The 18738-nt window shown below is 29.4% G+C and overlaps 2 protein-coding genes across 4 annotated transcripts in view; both read right to left on the bottom strand.

Annotated features, from left to right (window-relative positions):
• The window catches only part of LOC107443043 (COMM domain-containing protein 3), a 91897-nt gene that overhangs the window by 62655 nt on the left and 10504 nt on the right, over nucleotides 1-18738 (bottom strand). For 2 of the 3 annotated variants that reach the window (XR_015429192.1, XM_043044917.3), the window contains exons 4-7: nucleotides 7929-7963; nucleotides 6442-6502; nucleotides 1070-1126; nucleotides 432-491 (exon numbers count right to left, since the gene is read on the bottom strand). Coding sequence is in view for 1 of the 3 variants with exons in the window: in XM_043044917.3 (XP_042900851.2) it covers nucleotides 432-491; nucleotides 1070-1126; nucleotides 6442-6502; nucleotides 7929-7963 (213 nt within the window). In the remaining 2 variants the exon portion in view is untranslated. Of the gene's footprint in view, nucleotides 1-43; nucleotides 492-1069; nucleotides 1127-6441; nucleotides 6503-7928; nucleotides 7964-18738 lie in introns of all 3 variants that reach the window. The other variant, XR_015429193.1, reaches the window with a different exon arrangement.
• LOC147804017 (protein maternal effect lethal 26-like) lies at nucleotides 15705-18672 on the bottom strand. Its single transcript, XM_087151665.1, has one exon. The coding sequence runs from the start codon at nucleotides 18325-18327 to the stop codon at nucleotides 17266-17268; it is 1062 nt and encodes a 353-aa protein (XP_087007791.1). The 5' UTR covers nucleotides 18328-18672; the 3' UTR covers nucleotides 15705-17265.

Below are 18738 nucleotides of genomic sequence, written 5' to 3'. Positions count from 1 at the left end.
TCCCAAAATTATGGAGAATACACTACATTTGAATTAATTGTACTACCTAAATATGAATAATCTTTCAATACAAATATAATCTTATCATGGTATAATTATGATCTTATCACAGTAATGGCAATTTCAATAAACAGTGCCGTTATCTTTTAAATTTTTTAAAACAAAAAACTGTGAAAAAAGCGACTTATTGTTCAAAAACATATATATGTTACACAAACAATATTAAATGATATGGCACTTCTAAATAAATAGCATATTGCAATCTATTATCAACCAAATTTCTAAAGCAGATTACATCAAGTATAAAAAAAAAATTTTAAAGTTGAGTGTAATTCTTTTTTAATTATAAATTATCATTAAAAAAAACTAAAACAAAAGCACGTAAGCATCAATTTAAAAACATTTATAGGTTAAACAACAGGATTACTCACTTGCAATTGCTCCATTGTACAACTAAATGTGACATCTTTTTCTTGATTCATTTGTGGGTTCTAAAATAAAAAATAATTTTAATATACAAATAGTGATTTAAAATTGAAAAGCGTAAAGGAAGAATAGGCTGCAAATCTGTGCTTAGACTTAAAAAATAATTCTGAAAATGCATGGTCTATTTGTTATAAAAATACTGTACAAATTCTAATACTCTAAGAAGGATGATTATAATTTATGCATAAATTCTTGTAGAAAATTTTTTATAGTTAACTAAGTTTTAAACAAAGTAAAAAAAAAACTTAAATTATTTGATTTATTCCATATATTATGCCCATTTTTATTACCTGTACTAATTAACAATAATAGGAATTATGTATAGCATACAACTGCTTAACCACACAATTTATTTATGCTTTTTTTTTTTTTTTTGTTTGACAGCACTTTTTATTGCTTAAACATACACATAAATAAAATATGTTGAGATAATCTATGAATAAAATTTATTCGTAGGAGTTATGCATGTGGATGAAATTTAAACATAAAATGTAACCAATTCTCATAGCATGTTATTATGTATTTATAATTTAGAAAATTAGTTGAATCATAAATAATAATTTAAAATATAAAAAAAACTTACCCATGTTTTTAGTTGTATGATATATTTAGGTTCACATATCTTCTCACAGTTGCTAGACTGAAAGAAAAAGAAACAATTTAGGATGTTCTGTTTCAGAACATTAGAAATGTTGCAAAAGCAAATTATTTATTCTTCTATAAACTATCTATACAAAGCACCTATCTAATGTTACACAGAAAAACTTTGGACCCCACAAGATTCATAAATGTGATATTTTTTATAAAATTTTCTAGTCAATGTATCTTTAAAAGTTAATGCCAAAGAGGGTTCAGATATATTTTTTATACAACATAAAGTGTAAGTAAATCATTTAAAAAAATAAGCGGCCAATATTTTTTCTTAATTTCCTAATAAATTCAATTAACTTAATTGTTTTCAGACAAAAAAGGGATCAAACTTTTTTCATGTAAACCTACAAGACAAATATGAATGCAATTTCTCTATTTATTCAGAAACAAATTTGCATTTTTTAATGCTTTTATTTTTCATTTTATTTATTGAAATGCATTTTTAGTTTTTTTTTTTTTTTAAAGTATAACTTAAAATAATTGAAAAATTTATAACCTTAAAATTTGGTTACCAGGTTCATTAGAACAAATAGAATTAAGAAAAAAATATTAAAAACCTTTCATCGGTTATTTAAGAAATTAGCCTTAGGTTAACATGAAAAAAGTAAAATCCATTTTCTCTTGGAAAAGACCCTTAAAAATTGAATGCAGTAGTTAGAAACTAAAAAAATATTTAATTGGCCTAATACAATAGCATTTATATAACATTAGCAGTACACTTTTCAGTTTTATAAAAACCGCAGGTTTTATTTATTTAATCTGCCACAGAGAAAAAAGATGATGAAATTTAAAGTGATAACTGCATTGAAATTTTTAATTATTGTATTTTATGCTAGCAATGAAGTACATAAATAATAGGAATTTGAAATACATAACTAAGCCAATAACAGGGATGCTACTCGCAAAATATCAAATTGTCTCACCAGAAATTGCATTTCGTCTCAGTTAAAATCTCTTTTTGGCTCATTTTGTCTCAGCTAAAATTATTTTTTTCACTCAGTTTATCTCAGCTAAAATGATTATTAATCAGTTTGATAACAATATAAAGATAATTTTCAGGATCCATAAAACCATTAATAGCATACTAGGAGTACTACAATTATACATACATTCACTATTGCTAGGATTTTAAAAAACCTGCATATGATTGATTATAAGAGTCCACAAAATTGTTTTATGGACTCTGTTGTTTTCATATATATTGCATTTATCATTTATGCCAATGAATAGTATCTGTTCCAGAATTTTCAAAGCAAATTTTAACTTTCTTATTTTTTAAAATACACTCATGTCCATTAATTAAGGATAATGAAGTTCAGGCACAGAAAAAGACAGAAGCCAAGCAAATTTGACTTATTTGTAAAGTCTATGTATTAAACAAAAGGTAAAGAGCAAAAAGGATGCTATATGTTTGACATAATTAATAAAAATTGCGATTTTTACTCCCTGGGGAAAATTTTAAAAAAGAAACTATTTACAAAAAACAATAGAACATGGTTAGTATGATGGTTAATACGGAGTATGTCTCCCGGACGATGCAATACAGGCCGTACAACGCCTAGGCAAGCTGAGTATCGAATCATCAATCTGATCTTGGGGAATATTACACCACTCATTAAGCCATGCCCTCCAAAAGTCCGGTAGACAGATGGGAGGTGGTTGACGGGCTGCAATTCGTCGGCCAAGCATATCCCACACATGCTCTATTGGATTCAAGTCCGGTGAGTATGCTGGCCAATCCATACGGGTGATATCCTCCAGTTGAAGGCATTCGTGTACAATGTTTGCACGGTGAGAACGGGCGTTGTCGTCCATAAACAGAAATTCAGCACCCATGGCGCCCCGAAACAAACATACATGTTGTTCCAGAATGACATCCCTATAATTGTGGCCTGTCATCGTTACACTCTGAACATGCAGGTCAGTTCTGGAACCAAGAATAATTCCTCCCCAAACGAGGCATCCTGCACCACCGTAACGGTGTCGTTCAATGGTGTTGTCTTGGTAACGGGTACCTGGCGCTCTCCATATGAAAGTCAGACTGCAAACTAAACCTTGACTCGTCGGAAAACATCACACAGGACCACTGTTGCGGTGTCTACAATGCTTGCTCTCTACTCCAGGCTAATCGCAGGCGACAGTGAGTTGCGGTAAGTGGAACACATCTGACAGACCTACGAGCATATAGACCAATGTGCCCTAAGCGTCTGCACACGGTCTACCTTAAAAATGCCGTACCAGTAGCTGACGAGACATGTCTGGTGCTGTGCTCCGTCTGTTTCTTTTGGCAGTAACTGCCAAATACCGGTCTTCATTCGGCGTTGTAACACGGGGGCGACCTGTGCTGTAACGTCTACTCTCATAACCATCATCTAGGAATCGTTGCCAAAGCCTGGAGAGGACACTCTGCGTGATTCCAAGTTCCTCGGATACTTCCAGCTGGGTACGTCCACTTTCCAGTCGTCCGATGATTCTGCCACGTAAAAAATCATCCAAATGCTTCCTTTGTGCCATAACTGCGGTTATTGCACTGAAGGGTTTTTAAAGCGCTTGTGAACAATTTTACTTCTTTGCGACCATTCCTTATATACCCCTCTCTTACACTCTCGTCATTGTGACGTACTACCAGCGTCATCTAGTGGTTTCCTGTAATTTGCATATTCTTCTTCAGGATGTGTGTGATAATTCTACAGGTGAAATTTTAATTTTAGAGTTTGATTTCCGTGTGATTCTGAATTATCCTTAATTTATGGACATGAGTGTATAATGGTGTTAACTTTCTAAAAAGAAATATCTATTTAGTTTCAGTAATTCAAAAGGGAAAATACCCATTTTATTTTGAGCTCAAATTTTATCTCAAAATATATAACTATTCAGTTACAATGGAAGATCTACAAATTTCAATAATTAAAAGAGAAATTCAGTAATTAAATAATGAGAGTTTAAGAAAATGCAAATAACACAAAAAAAAAAACACTCTTTGATAGAATTCAGGAGGTGCAGTGAAATTTTGAAATATTTTAGGTAGGAATTTTTCAAGAAAATTTTAGGGAGCACTTAATAGACAAAAATAAGCATATATACATTTTTATATCAAAACAGAAATATATAAAAACTATTATAAACAATTTAAAAAGACACATATAAATATAATTTTCTTTCTAAAATGACTTGCATCCTTTATTAAGTATAAAAGTAAACTTTTTAGTTAATTGGCATTGACTAGTAGATTGTACTTTCTTGCATTCACAAGATCAGTTAGTTGACTATGTTCTTTTAATTTATATAGCTAAATATACAATCATAAAATGTGATTATGAATGCACTTAGTAATTGTTTAAATGCAACAACTGTAGAAAAATATATCACATCTTTACAGTAACTAATTCAAGAAAAAACTTAATTCTACTTCTTTCTAGAATCGTGATACTGGATTTTAAAATTGCGTGAATATGAATTGCGATTTTGGGTTTTAAAATCGCATGAATATGAATCGCGATATTGGATTACAAAATCGTGTGAATATGAATCACGATATTGGATTTTAAAATAGCGTGAATATGAATCGCGATTATGGATTTTAAAATCGCGTGAATATGAATCGCGATATTGGATTTCAAAATCGCGTGAATATGAATCGCGATATTGGATTTTAAAATCGAGTGAACATGAATCGCGATTTTTGATTTTAAAATCAAGTGAATATGAATCACGATATCGGATTTTAAAATCACCTGAATATGAATCGTGCGGTTGGATTTTAAAATCGCGTGAATATGAATCGCGATTTTGGATTATAAAATCATGTGAATATGAATCACGCTGTTGGATTTTAAAATCACGATATTGGATTTTAAAATCGCGAGAATATGAATCACGATTTTGGATTATAAAATCACGTGAATATGAATCACTATTTTGGATTTTAAAATCGCGTGAATATGAATCGTGCAGTTGGATTTTAAAATCGCGTGAATATGAATCGTGCAGTTGGATTTTAAAATCGCGTGAATAAGAATAGCGCTGTTGGATTTTAAAATCGCGAAAATACAAATAGCGATATTGAATTTTTAAATCGCGTAAATAAGAATCACGATGAATAATTTTTAGATCACGTGAATACGAATCGCAATGAGTAATTTTTAAATAGCGTACAAATACGAAAAACGAGATCTGATATTACAACTGCGTGATAACGAATCGCAATATTGGATTTAAAAATGCGTAAATACGAATCGCGACGTTGGATTTTAAACTCGCGAGAATACAGATCGCGATATTGAATTTTTAATTTGAGTGAATAGGAATTGCTAGTACGATTTTTAAACAGCGTAAAAAAAATCGCAACACATAAGTTTTAAATCAGTTAAATACGAAAATCGATGATTGATATTAAAATCGTCTGATTAAAAATCGCGATTTTAGCATATTCCATCGCAGTTCCTAATATTTAAAATTCCGAAAATCAGCCAAACGAAAAAAAAAATCAAATATCGGTGGTCGAAACGAAACAGACTCCTTTCCACTCTATAGCGGAAGTCGCGGGAATCCGACTATCGTTCCGGCGGCTTGGGTTTCTCTAATTGGACTCCCTAAAAATTTTAGTTTTTGGAACATGGTCAAAAATTTTAAAAATTGGGAGAAAAAAGCGGATTTCCGCTTTTTCGTGGAAGTCTTTCATCCCGTGGAGACGTGAACGGCAAAATGATCTCCAATGACTCACGGCAATGCGGATTAATATTTGAGGTTTGCCAAATTTTTGACGTTTTGTCTCAGAATGGCGCAGCTTTGGCAGAAACTTAGCTGAATGTCGCAAAATGGCGCAGTTATGCCGTTTTGTCGCAAATGGAGCAGGCGTAGCATCCCTGCAATAATTTTATTTTTTAATTTACAGAATGTGCAATGCAAAATAATGACTATTGTTGAAAATAGTTTTTCTAGATAAAAAAGGAGAATGTTTGAAAGATTAGATTCCTCATACACGTAAATGTTTAAGGTTTTGCTTACATTAATTTTAAAATGCTTATTTTTAATACACACTGTTTGCATACAATTATTAGTGATGTCAGCAACAATTATTGCTTGCTATTAGAGCCAATAGTAATTATAAGAAGTATATCCCTAACTTTTTATGCTTGTAGAAAAAATATAAAGAGATAATTTTACGATGCATATAATTAATTATATAAAGGAAAAAAATTAATTATTGGAAATAATTTTTTTTAAATGTTTAACAATCACTTGAAATTAATTTTTTTTAAATATCTACATACTTTAAAAGTATATTAAAACATTTGTGTTTACCTTAATAACATAGTCTTGACGCCACTTTACATCAATGATATGGTCGAAGCTTTCTCCTAAGCTAAAATGGATCGATATAAACAATAAATTACAGAATTCAATTGTTATGTAGTAATAACATACAGTGGTCTCATTATTATGGATACAAAAGAGCATATTTTTTACTACACTAAAGCCCACATCGGGTGAGGTTTGAACAGTATTTTGAAACGTGAAATAAAATTATAGATTATTTGCATGTGCGTTAAAAAGAAATTGTGAAATTTTACTATAGAATTAATACAGAAAATTAGTTATAACTTGAGAGATAGCAAAAGCTATGATTAAAAACCTAAAAGGGTAAAAATAACTGAAACACTTTTTTAGCAGCAATAAGCAAAGAAATATGAAAAAATGTATCAGCATCATCCAATGAAACTGCTAATAGACATTGTTTTAAACCTAAACTACTATTAGAAAAATGTAGGATGTATAAAATTGTCTTCATTAGATGGAGATCTGATTTAAACAGAGCTGCTTCAATGAGAGACCACTGTGGATTTTTTATTTTTATTTTATAAGAAGCATAAGAGTCACAAAAGAAGGTTTATAATAATGTTTGATTTAAAATTTCTTATTTATTTAAAATAAATATATCTGACAATAGTGTATTTGTATGCAGTAGGCAAAATAAAAAAAGAAGCACTCGAATAAATTTTTAATGATCATATGTGATTTGAAAGCCTAACCTTAAATATGCTAACCATTTAGTACAGAAGATATTTTAAGTTCGGAAATAAAACACAAAATTGTAAGTTGTCTGAACAAACATACCTTTTTTGTGCATGGTAAAAGAGTTAATCCTACAAAAATGTTTTAATTTCTGAAAAACAATAAGTATCATTTTTTTTCCAAACAATTTTAAAAATGTTCTTTTAAATATTCCATGTTAAAATAGTTTCAATTCTATAAATGTATGTTGGGAATTGAATTATATATTTAATAACCAAAATAATATTTTTTAAAAAAGTAAAAAACCAAAGCAATGGTGAATCTTTCACATTAAGTTAAATTTCATACATTTTTATCAACTAATGAAAGAAATATTAAATTCTGAGATACGAAAAAAAAATTTTCTTCTTCTAATTTTGACTAAAATAAAACAAATAAGGAAAAAAAATATAATCGTTGCGCAATCTTAGTTTTATAAGATGAAGAGAAATAATAAGCAACTAGAAATTTTCTACTTGAGATTATTAAAAAAATAAACATTTTATCTTTCGGGCAGCCTTTTCACATTGTAAACTAGTTCTGATGTTATTAGGTAAGAAAGCCAAGCATTAAATCTGTCAAATATATACCTGTACAAGCAAAATGTTAAATAAAAAAATAACTTAGTCAAATGTATACACAATTTATAAGAAAATATTTTAGTATAAGCCACTTACAAATACAAATTGAAAGACACATAGTAATATTGATAACAATAAGCAAAATTTTATACTTACAGAGCCAAACGAGCTTGAATAGAATCTTTAGTCTCCTATACAATAAAAGGATTTATTAGTTATTTATAAAAATAAACTTACAATAATTATGAAGAAAACATAAGCAATAAATAAATATTCTGTATTATTTGTCTTTTTTAATTACACAATTTACGACTAATTGCAAATTTTATTAACTATTTCTCCCCCTTAATTACACTTCATTTATTATATTTTAAGTTTGTTTAAAAATCAAAAACTAAATTCTTCAATTTTTTTCATCAAATAATCAACTTAATAAACAAAGAAGTTTAAAACATCATGTAAAGAAATTTTAAAACTATTTTATACCCTATATATAAAGAACGAAAAAACGATTTCTTTTTGACAGCTTTATTTTATAAAACATGATTTAACCATGTAAACTCTCCTAAAATGGAATAAAATTTTAAACCTTATTTCATTCACAACTAAAAAAATATTCTTTTTTAGCCAATATAGGTTTAATATTGGCCAATGTAGGCCCTATATAAGCCATTCTAGGTCCAATATTAAAAATTCTAGACATCCCAACATTAGGATTTCTAGATATAGGACCCATATTGAGCCAATTTTGAGTCCAACTGGGGCCAAGGCAGGGCTCGAAAAAACTCAGAAATTTTACCCGTCCCCGAGGACGGCTTGTCCAACAATGTACCCGTCCTCCTTTGAAACTAACCCGTAGCTTCCAAATAAATAAAAATATAATTTTCTCTTATTTATTACAAACATTCATATAAATTGCACTATGAATTAGTAGTTACTAGGGTTACATTATACAGTAATAAAAGAAATACTAGGTTACTAATAGTAACCATAGAGTTGAAATACTGGGTAGAGAGAGTAGAATAACCCCCGACCCGTGGACAAGATAAAGTCACGTGACTGTAGCCCAAACTTGCCGTTCACTGAGACCGCTTCGATTCCCGTCCATTCGTTTAGCATTGCGATCCTCTCATGCAATTAACTGTCTGTCTTTTTAATTCAGAAATAAGAATGGTACAAAAGTCCTGAGCATTTTGCTGCACGGAGAAGTCTTCTAGGGACTGTCCGATAACTTTTTACAAGAAAGGGCGACATTTTTTTTCACTTTTTCTATTTTAAAATTGATTTTAAAATTTTTCCGATACTCAGTCATGCTCTGATAATCATGTTTTATTTGCTTTAATAATCAATTACGCTCGTTTTTGCTCACTTTTTTTGCATTTAACATAAGTTTTTATTGTTTCTTAAACTTTAAATTTATAATGTTTTAGTATATTTCAATATATATTCTATTTTTAGCTGAAATAGCTGCAAAGCTTTGTTGGCTTCCTTGGCGAGATACTTTAGCGCCAAGGAACAGTTGAGTAAACTTTCGGTTTTGTTTTAGTTCTCTTTAAATGTCGATATCATTTCTGTATATTCTGAAGATTTTGTATATCTTTACCTCTTGATTACTAAAACCCAATATTTATCTTGTTCTAAAATGTTTCCTTTAAATATATATATTTAAATAAAAAAATATGGTACACAAGAAGTTGTGTTTTTTAAATTACATAGGAATGCTTAAAACCAAATTATTTGTATATTCTTATATGTTTGATGAATAATTAAATTCTATGAAATATTTTTAGTATTTAAATATAAAATAGTGTATAGTAGTTTTAGTGTTAATTTTTAATAAAATTATATAATTCTGTTACTATACATAAAATGAATACAAATTATGTACTATTTAGAAAATAAATTAAGGTATATTTAATATAATCATTAAGTACTTGTTTATCTTCTTTTTATTTAAAAATAGTTGCTTTATTGGAAATACTTTATTTTACTAGTATATTAAAGCGTAGAATTATTTTGATTTAGTGCAACAAATTTAGAAAACATAACATAGAAGTGGATAAGTTGTATAGGAGTAAATTAGTGCAGTAAATTAGCGCATGTTATGCATTGGTATGGAATAAACTGCTCAGACGGCCAAGGCTAACAGCTGGCTGTGGTGCAAAGATTTAGCATCGTGAACCTTTCTTGTAAAATTTCAACTGTTTTTACCTTTATATAGATTGTATATATTTAATTTGCAGCTGGCTAAAAGATATAGTTTTAAATGCACTTACTATTTTTAAGAAAATAAAATTTTTTATGGATGGGCATTGTAATTTTCTTAATATCCATAAAATGATTATGGTTCTTTTATTTGTAAAGTAAAATATTTTTAACTGCTACTTTTTAAGATACTGGTTTTCTGTATAAAAATTATTAAATATACATTGACCTATAATAGTTGCATAAATTTACCTCCTAAAAAGTTGCATAAATTGCAATTTCTATCACAAATAAAAGTAAGATATTTTAATTATAAGTTCGTCATTAGTTTCAATCTACATTTAGTACAAAGTAAAAATTCTAATTGCTTTCTCTTTTATTTAAGTATTTTTTGTTTAAATTTCGAAAGCTTTTCTACTATTCTCTTTGTGTGTACAATTTAAACTTCCTAGTAATTTATGGAATTAGATTGTACATGAAATACAAAGTAAAATTTCTAATTAAACTCTTTTATTATTTTCTTTGATTAGTTTAATGCTTTTAATCTTATATTTTTCTCTATTCGGAGCTGAAAACTTTTATATTAGAATAAATATTTTATTTCATATTTAGACAAATTGTTGAGTATTAAGTTAAAATGTAACAGCAGTTTATTTTTGAAAATATCTATTTTAAGTGTCAGGAAAAAAAGAAGTCAAAATTCTAAATTAATAATGTAAATAATCTTTATTGTATAAATAATTTAATGTATTCAATATATAAATAAAATTCTAAACTTAATTAAATTTAATCAAAAATATGTTTTCTAACTAATCTGTTCTACTAAAAACGGGTTTTATTTTCCCCGAAGCTATTTTTCCCGAAATTTGATATTACCTCTCGAGCAGTCTCTTGGTGAGCATAAATAAAAATGATAAAAGTGTTGCAACATTAACGTTATTTCTAAGCATCGAACTTTTTTCAGACAATCTGTTTAATTTTACAATTTGTTTTATCTAACAGTGATAAAACTTTTAAAACGTGAAGATTAAATTAATTTTTTAAACGAACTTGTGTTTCATTAAAAAAGAAGGGCAACATTTTCAAATTCACATTTTAAGTCCTAGTAGATTTAAAAAAAATCCTGATTTTTGTATCGAAGTTATTATTTTTTTAAAAAAAATAACAATAGTTATTACAATACATATTAGTAATTTTTTTTTTAAAATAGGTCTTTGCAATAAAAACATTTAAAAAAAAAAAATTTCTGAATATAGTAATAAATATAAGTGATGCAGAATATCGTTTTTTATTTTTATATAATGAATAAATTTTAAGGAATAGTGTTAAGGGTACAGGCGAGAACTACTGAATTTTTTTAAATAAAGGCAGTACTTTAATTAAAAATTATTTGCTAAGAGAAAAAAAAACTCCTCATGTTTTAAAAACCCATTTAATAATATTAAAGAAATATGATTAACGAAAATATTTTTTTTCTCTCTTTCAAATGCTCCGATTATTTGCGCATCGGTAATATCGAAATAAAGCTGTTTAAAAACTTGTCTTTCAAATGCTCCGATTATTTGCGCATCGGTAATATCGAAATAAAGCTGTTTAAAAACTTAGTGCGCCAACATTTGTGATACTGCGCCAAGTATTGCACTCTTTCCATCACGTGATTGTAACTCTTTGCTTGCTATCTGTGGCGTGTCTTTTCGGAAGGAATAAAGCGGACTTGGTTCCTCTACCTACTATATCAACTCTATGATAGTAACCTAGTATTTCTTGCATGAAATAATTTCTTTCTTTCATGAAATAATTTATTTCTTTTATGAAATAATTTAAATGACAAAGGTCACGACGGGAAAATGGCCGTCCGCGCAGACGTCGGATTTGAGAAATTCGTTGTCCGCGGGGAATTTTTGACCGCCGAGGACGGGCGGTTTTTCGAGCCCTGGGCCAAGGTAAAATTATTGGTAGGAAATTAATTAATAAATTTGTCTGTATCAGTGCAATTGGTTTGTAACAGTTGTTTTTTAAATTTAACTTACTTAAAATATTTTAATAGAGTGAGGAAAGGTAACTTTTCGAACTTAACTTAACTTAAAGGTAACTTAATTTTTAAGACAGCTTCACAGCGTCTTTTCATCGAGTGAACGAGTGTTAGGAGTTCATCTTTCGTAATCACATGGTGCCAAGAATCAATTATAGCTTCAATTAGTTGTCTTTTATTTTATGGACGTTTTTTTCGTACAAGAATTTTCAAACGTCGCCACAAATTTTCAATTGGATTGAGATCAGGGCTGTTTCCTGGCCATGGTAATATATCTATGCCTTTATTTTGAAATCATGCTTTGCATACTTTTGCTGTGTGGCATGGAGCTGAATCCTGCTGAAAAATAAATGGTGCGTTGTTGGGGAAGAGATCCCTGATGGAAGGTATCAATTTTGGTTTCAGGGCAGTTTCGATGTATTTTTTGGCATTCAGGATGCCATCAATCACTTGAATTCGGCCCACACCATCTGCAGATATACATGCCCAAATCATGACATTTGTTGGATTTTTAGTAGCTGCTTCAATGCAATCAGGATGAAGTGCTTCACCTACTCTACGTCTCACGTATTTTTTACCATCACTTCCAAAGAGCGATATTTTACTCTCATCACTCCAGATTACTTGCTTCCATTGATTTTTTGACCATTTAATGTGTTCTTTTGCCGACTTAAATCGTTGTTCGCGTTGCTTTTGATTTAAATATGGTTTTTTCCTTAGAATTCTAGCTTGTAGTCCAAATCCTGATAAGCTTCTTCTTATTGTTCTTGAACTAACTGCAATACCAGCTGCATTCATTTCACATCTAATGGCATCTGATGACATTTTTCTATCTTGAAGGCATAGTCATTTAATTTTTCTATCGGTAGTAGCACTTGTGCATTTTTTTCGGCCTGATTTGGTATCCTGAATGCCAAAAAATACATCGAAACTGCCCTGAAACCAAAATTGATACCTTCCATCAGGGATCTCTTCCCCAACAACGAACCATTTATTTTTCAGCAGGATTCAGCTCCATGCCACACAGCAAAAGTATGCAAAGCATGATTTCAAAATAAAGGCATAGATATATTACCATGGCCAGGAAACAGCCCTGATCTCAATCCAATTGAAAATTTGTGGCGACGTTTGAAAGTTCTTGTACGAAAAAAAACGTCCATAAAATAAAAGACAACTAATTGAAGCTATAATTGATTCTTGGCACCATGTGATTACGAAAGATGAACTCCTAACACTCGTTCACTCGATGAAAAGACGCTGTGAAGCTGTCTTAAAAATTAAGGGTTATCCTACTAAGTATTGATTGTGTCAGTATCACTTTAAAAAAATGCAAATCTAAGATAGATCTTACTATTAGTTGCATAACTTTTTTTGTAATACAGATATTGTAATACTGTATTCATTATTAAATTCTACATTACATTACCTTCAATTTGATATACAAGTATAAACGTTATACTTGTATAAACGTTTGTATTTAAGTGAAAATTAATATATTCTACAAGCACACTAAATTAAAAAACATGAAACTTTCAAAAAGTGTCCACACTTTTGGCCACCACTACAAAACTCACTTTCTATTGCTAATTTTCGCAGAAATGAAATCAAAGTGAAGTAACATATAATGGTTTAATTATAAAGCTAATTTATTATTATTTCAAAACTTTAATTCAACATATTAAATTAATAGAACGTTTTTAATTGATTGTAATAAGTAAAATAATGTAAAATAATTTTTAAACACTAGGTTTTTCAAGTGAGCGAGAAAAAAAAGAGAAATAATTCGATTTTGTCAGAGTCAAAACAAGAAACTTCGGACGCATCCTATCGCCAATTTAAATTCCTCTCTGTCTCTAGAAAGTGATGCGCTTATATTTTTCGTTTTATGAAATTATTTTTTTTTCATTTTAGTCCATTTAAGAAACACAGTTTTAAAAAATTTTATTTTACATTATTTTTTCTAGCTTTGACCTGTTTAGGTTGGAAAAGGATTTAAATTTCGATTGATAATAAAAATAGAGATACATTTAGTTTACGCAGCCTGTAGGAAACAAAAGTAACTTGAATTGTCATCAAACACAGAGCTCCAGTTGAAATTGAGAGATTCTACTTATAAGGAATGGATTTGAGTGACCCGAGCCAATGAACCCCACACAGCCCAGGAGTACCAAGCAATGTGGACTATTAGACACAAGGCCCCGAGATTCTACTTATAAGATGGAAAAGATTCGAAGTTTTGTCTAATGAAAAATTCTCTTTACAGATAAAATGAGTGGTTCGGAAGCAGTCGCAATTTGTTTTGTCAATAGAATACTAGTTGATTTTGGAGTACTTCAGTGATTGAAAAATTTATTATGCCGATCCTATATGCCGATAAAATGGTAACAAATTCTTGCGTGTTGTGCTCAGGAAACGATTTCAAATGGCATTATTATTAATCACGGAGTAGAGATTTGTGCTCTCTAGCTAGTCAGAAAGTGGTGGAAATTTCAATCTCGAGTTACCATTGTTACAAACACGAAAGCAAAATAATTCAGTTAATAATAAATGCTGTAAGTAATAAGAAAATTTTCAGAAATTCGCGAAGAATTGTCACGGGCTTCCTAACATTCTGCGAGATAAAAGAAGTGTTTCTTATTTTTATTGATTATTAATTCCTGTTTTTTTTATACTGTCTTGAGCTTTTGTATATTTTTGCATTCTCTATAAAAATTCGTTAAAGTTCGAGAATTTCTTTTACGTGAATATTATTTTGAGACCCACATTAAGTATAATTTTTCTCTTAATTTTTAGCAAAAATTTAAAAAGTATACTAGACGACATTATAGAACACCCGGAAAGTATAAATCAAAATTTAAGTTATATTTTATAGGATTAAAATGAAGAGGGGGGGAAATAGCCCGTGGGTCAGGAAACTTTTTTAAAAATAAAAAATTACAGTTGTCAAAATTACAGCTGCAAAAAAAATTTAATTTTAAACAAATTGTTTATATTTGAAACCAGAATTTACCCACGTATATTAATTGATATATTAAAAAATATAATAAACTTGAAATAAATATAAATTAAATTTTGTTTTTATATAGTATTTATAATTTCAATAATATATATATTATAAAATATAATTTTATTTAAAATAAAAATTTATTATTAATATATGTAATCTAATTATATAATTCAATTTAAAATAAAAATGTATTACTGATAAATTAAATTTAATTATAAAATATCATTATATTTAAAATCGAATTTCATTAGTAATAAATTAAATTTAAGTATAAAATTTGGCACACTAATAATGCATTTTTGAAAAAAAAAATTTATTTGGTTTTTATTTATTATGCATCAAAAGATTGCAAGTTGAAAATTGAAGGTGTTTCCTCCTGCAATCAAACAGCTTTTGGTGTTGCGTACATTTGTTTTCCTGAACTGTGATTTATTAGATTTTTATAGCCCTTTTTTTTTTTTTTTTTTTTTTTTTTGTTTCTCCCTCTCTCTCTCTCTCTTAAATATTAATTTACGACCCCCTATGTGCATAGATTTTTTGTCTTTATATTTGATAAGAATTCCCAGAAAAATATAAAGGTAATATTAACAGAATTCCCCGTGTACAAAAACTGTTCATTTTCTGAGAAACAACTTTATTTTGACAACTTTATTTTGACTATAAAACTTACTCAGAAAAATTGCAACTATAAAAGTGTATTAATTTATTAGGAAGAAAAGGGTCCACACAACATATGTTTGTGAAAACAGAATATGAAACAAGATATTTTGTGACATCTATATATTATACAAGTATTGCTGTTGTTGTACGCTAAGATTTTCCAGTGGCGCCATCTATGGTCAAATTTATCGCGCGTTTACACCCGTTTATCTCGCGAACCCATTCATGCATCCATTCATTCATCCACAGATCGTACTTTTGACCTGAACCAGAGAACGATCAATCTACAATTCACTACCCCCAGAAGTATAATTTGTTACGGAAACATGGAGGACTTTGTGACCCACCAGATTTAAAGTGCGTGAGTCATCATTTACAACACGGGCGTCATCGGCAAGCTGGTTTCGAACTCCCGTTCTAAAGAATGTGATTTCAGCGTCCTGCCGACCAGGCTATCCCGGCCATTGTATAAGTATTAAATAAAATATATCTGCATAAGAATTATACTGAACCTGGCTTTTAATGTTAAAATGGTGCTAAACATGAAATTAGTCCAACTTTTATCGTAAATTTATAACAACGTTTAATTTTTTCAAGGGCCCTAAGAAATTTTTAATTGGGGATTCGGAAAATTCGAATATTCAGTTTTAATAGCTGTGCCCCGAAAGTACTACTACTACTTATTTTTTGCTTTCGACTAAAATAACGAATCGCCGAACCGCATTTAGAATGTTTTAAAATGAATAAGCGTAGACATCTCTAGTTTCAAAAATAAACTCTTTACTAAAATTTGAGTTTTCCCAATATTTAATAATAAAATAGATTTTACGCTAGTTCGTGAAGCTTACATTTCTGAATATTGTATGTACATGCAAAGTGGATCAATGAATACAGTACATAAAAAGTAATAGTAATGAAAAATTTAATTATTTTACCTGATTTCTATGTACCAAAATATATTTGTAATATCTAGAAGTTAAAGTAAAATTAAAATTTTAGCAGCCTCATTTAGCAACACTTTTTTTAATATTTCCCGGTTCTGAACACATATATTAAAAATGAATAATTATGGGGTTACACTAAATTTTTAACAGAATACGCGCACTCTTTTAGAATTAAATCACAGTTAAATTTTTTTGTATTACTAATTTTTCAATTCACAAAATTACATTAAATTTAATTTTCATGATATTAAAATATTTTTTTAACACCTGATGTTTAAAACCTTATCTAATTGAGGTAAGCTTGACTTTTTTTTTTTTTTTAATCCGCCTGCGTCGAATCCAAGTTTGAGATTGCTTAAGTCTGATAAGGGCAAAATTCGTGAAGAAAATATTAAAAAGAGAATTGCCATTATTTTTGGATCTAAAGATTTAATACATCTTAATTTTTTTCTCTTAATTAGTATTTTTTACGCTTAGTAATTGAATCATTATGGGTATTTTCATACGTGTTTGAAAGTAATAAGGAAGTAAATACAAATTTTTATCATGAGCCTGATGTCAGGCGGAGATCGAGTCAGCCGGAGCATGTCTTATGTCGTTCTATCTCGATATCATTCTTATTGTATTCTCGACATCATTCTACATTTATCTCGATATCATTCTTATCAATTGTCGCATAATTTTCCTCGTTAGCTCAGAATCATTCTCGATGAAAGTCAAAAATTCTTCTGTCTCAATTATATCTATTCCTTCTTTAACTAAAAAGTGAATAGCTGTTACTTCTAAATCTTTATCCACATGTCTATCCGCTAATTGAAGTATTTGCAGCAAATTATCCTTGGATAAATTTCTTGCCATATTCTCGGAACATAATTTTTTTAAATCAGTCATTGCATATTTATCAGCAGCAATATACACTTCGGTAACTTCATCAATCGATACAGCTCCTATAGAATGAAAATAAATGTACTTCAAAATTTCACCTACTGTGTTTGGTGTAATATCATTTATGCAAATCTCGCTCTGAGATTTTTCCAGCATTTCGTGTTCGAACATAGCAGCAAAAACAGGAGAATGAGAACACAGCAATGTCTTATGAACATTAAAAAATTCTTCACCAACTCTGAGCACCACTTTAGAGTCTGTATCATCTGCTAGCAAAACGTCTAAATGTTCGTGCAGTTCTTGAGAGGACATATTCGTTGTATAATCTTTCATCTTCTTCTGAATATCAGCTGGATTTTGAAACGGAGTACAGGAAACATTGATTGTTACTGTGCATCTGATTTCCAAGCGGGGTAAAATAACTGAAGATGAAGCAGAAATGTGGTTGATGATCACAGGACAAGATAAATCTTCGTTTGGTATCTCCATTTCTTCCTTCTGGCACAAATCACATGACGGATCTTCAATCAGAAATTTGATTTTTATCGTGGAACACAAGGCATTAAAAGTTGCTCGATTCCTTACCAGTTTGTTGATTCTCAGCAAGTATTTACCGTTTTCAAAATTCAGTGATAAATAAATGAAGCAATTTGGAAACATTGGCACTCTAAATATATCACTGCATAACGAATGTTCTGCATTTTGAAGTGTGTGATATTTTTCTACGATCCATAAAACAGAACGAGATATAGATTCTGTTCGTAAAATTCCCCGATTCGGTGCATTTAAAACACCTGCTCGTATATTTTCAAGGCCGTTCATTTTTCTGTGATGAAATACAACAAACACCTTTTTGGCAATCTTCGTCAGAGAACACTTGAAAAGGTTCTCTTCACGCAGACGATAAATGAAGTCATTTATGATGTCACCAGTAAGTTGAATGTGTATCTAAAAATAAACTCGAAAAGTTGGCAAGGCATGTTTAAGTCAGGGGAATAAATTACCTTGTTCCTTCCAAACTCCATTTTTAACTCATAACTTGAAATACATATCAGATTGGCTGTTGGTAGTGAAAAAACAACATTAAAATGAAAGTCTTCAGAAAAATTATTTTAATACTTCCTATTTTACTAATAACTAAAATTTTTGGTGAAAATAAAATCATTGATTTTTGCTTATTTATTTTCGTTACAAATTCAGAATAGCTGATTATTTTCTAAAACTTTTTTAGAA

This window comes from Parasteatoda tepidariorum, chromosome 9, assembly GCF_982258835.1.
Source record: "Parasteatoda tepidariorum strain Cologne lab strain chromosome 9, Ptep-v5.0, whole genome shotgun sequence".
Classification (NCBI taxonomy): Eukaryota; Metazoa; Arthropoda; class Arachnida; order Araneae; family Theridiidae; genus Parasteatoda; species Parasteatoda tepidariorum.
Note: the sequence above shows the minus strand (reverse complement) of the source record. Positions and strands in the feature narration are given on the sequence as shown.

Coding starts and splice junctions, on each gene's coding strand:
- LOC147804017 (XM_087151665.1), bottom strand. CDS start 18,327: ATGAACGGCCTTGAAAATATACGAGCAGGTGTTTTAAATGCACCGAAT.